This window comes from Ceratosolen solmsi, unplaced genomic scaffold (genome assembly GCF_000503995.2).
Source record: "Ceratosolen solmsi marchali unplaced genomic scaffold, CerSol_1.0 scaffold14, whole genome shotgun sequence".
NCBI classification, from domain to species: domain Eukaryota; kingdom Metazoa; phylum Arthropoda; class Insecta; order Hymenoptera; family Agaonidae; genus Ceratosolen; species Ceratosolen solmsi.
Window position 1 is genome coordinate 1,897,566 of NW_011948420.1, and position 9,190 is coordinate 1,906,755.

General features: G+C 20.3%; 1 protein-coding gene across 1 annotated transcript; it reads right to left on the reverse strand.

Moving 5' to 3' along the window:
- Window positions 1-649: 649 nt before the first annotated feature.
- On the reverse strand, window positions 650-3,515 carry LOC105360936 (actin, muscle). The gene is made up of 2 exons (XM_011497964.1): window positions 3,360-3,515; window positions 650-1,669 (listed from the first exon to the last, which is right to left on the reverse strand). The coding sequence occupies exons 1-2, from the start codon at window positions 3,483-3,485 to the stop codon at window positions 665-667; spliced, it is 1,131 nt and encodes a 376-aa protein (XP_011496266.1). The 5' UTR covers window positions 3,486-3,515; the 3' UTR covers window positions 650-664.
- Window positions 3,516-9,190: the final 5,675 nt, after the last annotated feature.

Here is a 9,190-nt window from a genome sequence, read left to right on the forward strand (position 1 = left end):
TTTTTATAAAAATTTAAATATATGTAGAATATATAATTCATTTTATATAGAAATATGTAATTTAATATAAATAATTTCGTTTGATTGAGAACATGATATATAATTTACAAAAAATCAAGTTTTTAAAATTGTGTTTAAACATAATTGTTAAAACATACTTGTTATTTTATTGTACATGTTATCAAATCAAATTAATATGAAATATTATATGTTAACAGCAAATTTTCATGAGGTTCAAGCATACAATTTGTACTCTAATATTTTTAGGATAAAATATAAATCTTTATTAAACATAAAAATTAATTCAAGTTTACAATATATATTTTTTGAATAATGATATTGTTTTAATGGGATAAGAAATAGATTATAATTGTGAAAATATTGATTATTTATATTACGCAAATGTATTTTAAAAGTGAGCTTGTACAATGAAAAAATGACAACAGATTTTGATGTAAATATTACCAAATAATTATGACAACTATATTATCTACTAATTACAAAGTATTTTAAAATTAAGTATGTATATTAAAGACACTGACGTAGTATTTTATTTTATAACTAATTTCAAATAGAAGAATAATAACGTTATGTTCATTACTGACTTACAATTGAAATATCTTTTAAATTAACAAAAATTTTTTAATATATATTGAATTCAAATTTAGAAGCACTTGCGATGGACAATTCCTGGTCCTGATTCATCATATTCTTGTTTAGATATCCACATTTGTTGAAAGGTTGATAACGAGGCAAGAATCGATCCACCAATCCATACTGAGTATTTTCTTTCAGGGGGGGCAATAATTTTAATTTTAATCGTTGATGGAGCCAAGGCAGTAATTTCTTTTTGCATACGATCAGCAATTCCTGGATACATAGTTGTTCCTCCAGATAGTACAGTGTTAGCATATAAATCTTTACGAATATCAACGTCACACTTCATGATAGAGTTATAAACTGTTTCATGAATACCACAAGATTCCATACCCAAAAATGAAGGTTGAAATAGAGCTTCAGGACATCGAAACCTTTCGTTCCCAATTGTAATAACTTGCCCGTCGGGTAATTCGTAACTTTTTTCAAGGGAAGTACTAGCCGCTGCGGTTGCCATTTCTTGTTCAAAGTCTAAAGCTACATAACAGAGTTTTTCTTTAATATCTCGAACGATTTCTCTTTCAGCTGTAGTGGTGAAAGAATAACCTCTTTCGGTTAATATTTTCATAAGATAGTCGGTTAAATCACGTCCAGCCAAATCCAGACGAAGAATGGCATGAGGTAAAGCATACCCTTCATAAATAGGTACAGTATGGGAAACACCATCTCCAGAATCTAGTACGATACCAGTAGTACGACCAGACGCATACAATGAAAGTACAGCTTGAATAGCAACATACATAGCCGGACTGTTAAATGTTTCGAACATTATTTGTGTCATTTTTTCACGATTAGCTTTAGGATTCAGTGGAGCTTCAGTAAGAAGAACTGGGTGTTCTTCAGGAGCAACACGTAATTCGTTGTAGAAAGTATGATGCCAAATTTTTTCCATATCATCCCAGTTAGTAATTATACCGTGCTCGATTGGATATTTCAGAGTAAGAATACCTCTCTTACTTTGTGCTTCATCTCCAACATAACTGTCTTTCTGGCCCATACCGACCATTACTCCCTTAAAAACAAATCAATGCATTTTTTATTTTAGATTTTACACAATGTAATTTATATCATGTTAATTTTTTATTTATTTCTTATTGTAAATAATTAAAAATAATTTAAAGTTAACATATTGATTCAAATTATTTGATTAAATCAATAAATAAAAGTTTTTACTCATAAAACATTATTTTATTTAAATTATTTTTCTTAAATTTTTTATGAAAGATTTACTGGAAAACACAAATTTTAATTCTGAAAGTATTATTTTAAATAATTAATATAAATCTAATAAATATAAATATATATATTGAAACATTAAATATATATTTTATCAAATTGATAATTTATAATTTATGAGTTTCATTATGGGCTTATTGAATTGAAATACGTAGAAACAAGATAAAATACATAAATAAATAAATTTCAAAATCCATTTAAAACTCTATAATTCTATTTTACTTATAATATAAATATTTCATTTACTTAATTATAATAATGAATTCATTATTTTGTATTAATAATTAATGATCATAAAATATTATTTTTCATTTTTTTCATATATATAAAAAAATCATAAATTAATTAAAGTATAATTTAAAAAATTTAGAATATACTATCAAAAATTAGTTATATCATTTCTAAAATTATTGTTATCGCGTGACATTACTCTAAATTCACTAATTAATAATTTTGTTTATTTATATAATACCTTTCATACTAATTTATGCATACTACGATAATCATTTCCACTTTTTCTTCTATAAGTTTACGTTTCTAGAAAGTATTAACGTTTTAGTTTACTATTAAGCCTGTTACTATTATATTTATTCGATATTAATAATTGATTATTATTTAAAAATAATAATTTGTCCTTAAACAATTTTTTATGTGAAATTAATTATTACTAATTTTTTAAGAAAGGTATTCATGTTACATTTAATTAATATTATAAATCTTTTATAACTTATTATTACTTCTATATATATGTAAACAATACTTAATTTACTTAACTTAAGATTCTTTAATTTAAAATATTGTAACAATTTTATCTAATATATGTTGCATTACACATGCAAATCCACATAAATTAATTTTTATGAAAATACATTCTTGTTCAATAACATTATATTAATATGTAAACTATTTTAGAACTAAATAATACTATATTATACTATGTAACCATTTTATTTTATTAATAAATTCTAATATATAAAATGTGTATTGAATTATAAGGGAATAATAAAGAAATAGAAAAAATTTTTTTGATTAACCTATCCCTTACTTTTAGTGCTTATATTTTATAGTTTTAATTAATAATAGATCTATATATTATATATATTTATTTGTATTTCTTGTACAATACAGTTTATTGATATATAATGGTTATGATAAAAGTGTCATTTATTTAATTATAAAATATGGATATATTTTTTACAATAGTGCTAACATTCAACAGTATTTTGAAGTCTTATATAAGAACAATAAAGTAATTTCGATTTTAAATTAATGTTTGTAAAATATATATTTGTAGAATAAATTTAATATTTTTTTACTATGTTTATGATGATATTTTAAAGTATTGATATTTAAATATTTTGATGTATGCGTTTAATTATTACTTCGTTTTACTGAATAATGTAAATAATGAAACAAATGAAATAATATTAATAGGAAATAATTGATATATTATGAAATTTACAAACTTGATGTCTAGGACGACCCACAATGGATGGAAAAACTGCTCGTGGTGCGTCATCTCCGGCAAATCCTGCCTTACACATTCCAGATCCATTATCCACTACAAGTGCCGCAACATCGTCGTCACACATTTTATACTTCAGTTATTTATATTTTTGGCTATAAGAAAAATTTTAATTTTATTATAAATAAATTACTTTATCATAGAATCAATATTGTAGTGCTATTTAAATATGAATATAATTCTTTGAAATTTCAGGAAATTTCAACATTTAACGAAAAAACAGAGTTATTTTTATTAGTTGTGAATTACATTGAACATTGATCAATTTTTTTTTCAGTCCCTATAAAGTACATGCAATTAAAAGATGTGCTAATTTAATATATATAATTCTCATAACATTTAAAATTCGAATAATCAGTAAAATTATATCATTGTCAAATATAACCAATGTAATAAAAAATTCAAGAAATGAACAGTTTATTTAATAAGTTTATGACACTAATAAAGACAAAGTACTACCATTAATTAATTCAAACCACCAGTAAGTCATTTATTTAGTTTGTTTAAAATATTTTCGATTTGTATACATATCTAAAGTCAACTTGAAATTTTTACATTATAATTAAAAAATTAATTTTTGAGTCATTTTTATATAAACATTAAAAAGATTTCTTTTTAATAATTTATTTTAAAAAAGTAAATTTTAGAAAAGTAAATAATTTTATAAATCAAATTATTAATTTTATAGATAAAAATTTAAAATATAATTTAAAAACAAAATAGCTGATTATTATATTGTAAACAAAATTTAATTTGAAAAATTTGTAAGAATTTAATATTAAATATAAAATTATTATAAAATATTATAATGACTTACAATTCTAAAAATTTGAAGATCATGTAGATCATATATAATATGATAATATATAATAATAATTTTGTATAAGTAAATGATATAGTTAATATCAATATGGATTTGTCGATGAATTTAATTTATTTCAAAATTTATTTGCAGTCATTGTTTAAAAATTATTTTAAAAATTGATTATATAAAATAATATAAAGCACAGAGTTCTATATTATGAATGTATTGAAAAGCCACACTTTTAAAATATTTAATAGACAATAGTTCTTAAATGGTTTGATTTCTAAAACTTCAAATTGATGAACTATAGTGATTTCGAATATTTTAATATTCTTATTAATTAGTTCAAAATTGTGTTTGGATATTCGTTACCGCAATCAATGCATTAAAATAACATAATATAGTATGTAATATTTTGAGATTTTTGTATAAACCAATTTATTAATAAATACAGCATTATTTAAAACAATATAGTGATTAAAGGTATCGAATATTATAAAAGAATCAACTGTATAGCTAATGAACATACACGATTTAATATACACATATAATGTGCTCTAAAATATGAAGTAAGCGTAAATTCATGACAGATCCTATTGATAAATATTTATACCGTACATCAATAAGAACATCTACATGAAACATGATTATCTATGATAGGCCGTGATATATTTTTATATGTCTACTTAATAATAAAAAATGTAATCTAACTATCTAGACAATAAAAACTAAAAGTATAAAAAATTATTATGAAAACGAGGATTTTAACGTTGGCTTTGTTATTAACGCCTTGATTAAAGTTAAAAGTTACAATTGTAAAAAATTTAAATATACCTATTAATAAATATGTTTTCACTATATATGGAAATTAAGTAATAATAGAAGGAACGTAATACTAGAATGGACTTAATTTGGAGTTAATAATATATTACCTATATATTATATATAAATAATATATTATATTTAATACTATATTATATAGGGAATATATGTATTAAATGAAGATTGCGGAAGATAATATTGTATTATAAGAACTATATTAGTTTCTGTAAGATAAAATGTAGAGTAAATAATTTCTATTCCACATTTGTTATAAAAAAGTCTTTCATAAAAATTACAAAGATGCTTTGATCAAGGTCTATCGCATGTTGTTTAATAAAATAAAATGCTTAACGTTCTTTAGCAAAAGAACAATTTTTATTATTATAAAATAGATACAAAAACTGAATGAAATTAATCATAAAATGATATGAAAATACACAATAAATATAAAATCTAGTATTAAATTATTAAAAAAAGGACTTTAAATAAAATTTTTTAATTAACGAACAAAAATTATTGTTACGAAGTTTACATACTAATTCTGAGAAATACTAAAATTTAGATCAATTTTAAATTGAATGATATATTACTTTAATTATAATTGAATTTTCCTGTCGTTGTTAAAAAAAACCCTTTTTACAAATTTAAACATGAATTGAACTCAAATAGTTTTTATAATTATTAAATAGACATATATAAATATTAAGAAATGTATATACTTAATCAAATTCTTATTCTTTTTAATTTTAATATATTCTAGATATTACAATTACTAAATTATGTTTTATGGTTTGGGTGTAAATATAAAATAAATGTTTCAATATAGTTATAAATAATGATATTGAATAAAACTTTTTATATTTATACGTAAGCTATGTATAAAATACTATGATTTATAATACATTTATAAAGGTTTTAATCTACAAAAAGTAACATTACTTCAAAATCATATACAAATATTAATATTTAATTTTTATAAATTAAATCATGTAATATTTAATTTCAAATAATACATTAAACATTTATCAACATTGAAAAATTAATTTAAAATAGTCTAATTCTGCTAATAACAATTGCAGTAAATTATAATTTAATTCTGTTTGCCGGTTTATTTATTTTTAGATTCACATTAATTAAATTGAAATAGTTTCACAAATTTTAATCCATTATAAATGATTTTAAAGTTTATCATGTCAAATAAAATATATCAAATTTCAATAATTATTTTTAAAATTATACAAATTATTTTACAATTATAAATATAAATATATTTTATATAAGAGTTTAGTTCAATACTAAATACATGAATAATTTAATTTAATTTTCAAATGATAATTAAATACTTAAAAATTGCGAATATTATATAATTTATGTACTACGTAGACACTTTTAATAAACTTCATTCAAATTATTATATTAAAAATTAATTAAATTTATTAAATGATTAAAAATTATATTTATAATATTCATGGATTCGACTACTGCATAAATTAAAATTATGTATGATGTAATTCACAATTATACAAAAACACTACATTGGTTTAATATATGAAATATTATAATAACGTAGATTATAATTAGTAGGAAATATTATCAATTATTTTATTTAATCATAACTCGTGCTTATAAAAATACAAATATTGAAATTCCATGCTTTCACAGGTTTAACTTAATGTATACCAAAAATGTCAAACAAATTATTTTTAGAACATATTAAATCAACAACGTTAGCTAATTAAAATTTTTAAGATTCGTCAATATTTTAAACTGCATATATAAAAATATGTTGTGAATATAATATGATAAAATAATAATATTTATAGAAAAATTGCATGTTTCAATATTTGTGTTTTTAATATTAAATTGATTAAATCGAATAAATAATTTCTAGTGAATTTGTATAAATTAATGAAAAATTTTTAATTCCACATTTTATTTTGAAGCTTTTATAAACATCTTGCACAAAACACTCTTTAAAATGCTGAATAAGTGCATGCATATGCGCGCACTGTACATTCGCACATATTCCTTTATACAGTAAGCATTCAAATAAGTAAATAAGCTTAATGTTAATTCACTTAAAATAATAAGATATTATTCACTTATTAAATATAATATATATATATATATATTATATATATATATATATATATATATATATATATATATATATTACTGCACAATCTGCACTTACAATAAAAAAATATTAATGAAAAACACTAAAATTAACAGAGTTTTTAAAAATAAATATACCGTCAAGAAATGCTGAATTGAGTAACACGCTCTAGGAGTCGATTGTTCAACGGACAGCGTAGAGTGGTGAGATCTAAGAGATCTAGGGCCCTCTTATCCATATTGGTCGACGCCGAAAATAGCAATCGACGCCCCATACATGGGAATCTGTCTAACCAAAAGCACTTACTCTCTTCTTGCAAACTACTGGTAGTCCTTAGTTGCCCTAAGAGAAGCAATGAAACACAATGGCTGTTAGGCTACGCCCTCTCAATTCTAATGAAGATCATATGATCCCTAATTTTATAATAAAGTATTAAAATTTTTCAAGTTTGATATTATATAAGACTTCTTTGAATCATTTACAAATATTTAATAAAATTAAAAAGATAATAAATGATTGCATATGATACATTTATAAGTTAGAATCTTTTATGCGTAATTGATATTATTTGAATTTTGTAATATTTGTATTTCTTTATTACATAAAATTATTTAATCTATCATATATATTATAAACATATAATTTCAATTTTTTATAAGATTAATTAATAAAATTTTGGTTATTTTTCGATAAAAAAAATTTATAAAGTATTTGATAGAATTAAAACATAAATTTTTCTCTCTCTTTTATTTGAACAATAAATGATAATAATTAAAATAATAATTCAATACAATTGCAAAATATTTGATGAATATTACATTTTATTTTAATGATATAAATAATATAAATATTTAATTGAAGAAATATATAGTTTATAAATTTATAATTTTGTATGTTTAAAGTATAATTGATGAAATAAAAATGTATATCTAATCCTCTTTGTAAAACTATTTCATTACTATTTTATATAACAAATAATTTTTAAAACCTACATCACTTATTCCATTAATATAATAAATGAAACAATAAAGATTCTTTTAATAAATATTAATTAAAAAGATAAAAAAATTTTAATAATATAATCATGATTTTTATTTGTAGAAAATTTTTATAAAACAAAAAAATAGTGTTCAAAATATAATTCATTATAGACTTACTATTTTAAATAGAATGGGTATCTGATTACATTAATGCTCAAATTAATTTTATTGTTCATTAATATAAAAAAATAATTGTTTACAAACTCAAATATATATAATATTTTACTTTTTTTAATATTGCAGTATATACATACATTTGAATGTGTATAGCTTAATGCATATTATACTAATAAAGAAAAATGATTGCATATTCAATTTTTTTAAATACTTTGATATTTATTTTGAAAGCTTCCAATATTACAATATCAATCAACAGTCTAATATTTATATTACAAAACATTTTATGTTTGCTTATAACATAAAAATTAAGCAATTAGAATTGAATTCATATACAATATGTCTAATTATATAACGATCACTTATTATACTATATTATATGAGATAATTATAATATTATTATAATATTAATATAGATAGTATATAATAATATCATAGGTTTTATTCATTATAAACAAATCTTGATCAATTTGTTTTATTTTTAAAATGAACCTGAGCGAACAATAAAATTTATTATTGATTTAGATGTTGTTATTAGAATTGGCTAATGAAAATTTGAAATATGATAATATACTTAAAATATTTAAATATTATTTTATCTTTACATTGACAATAAGAGCTCGTTTTTTATTTCCCTTATTTTTAATTGTTTTTACAAAAATTTTATATTCATATATGTAAAATGTCCATATTATAATCAATATTTTTATACTGTCACATTACTTCATTTATACAGAAAACGTATCTTTTTCAGAATATTTCATGACAATAACTATTGCGTGTATTATGCATGAATGAATAAATATTAAAATGTATGAAATTTTATTATATTTATTGTATAAAATTTTGTTATATTTATTGTATGAAATTTT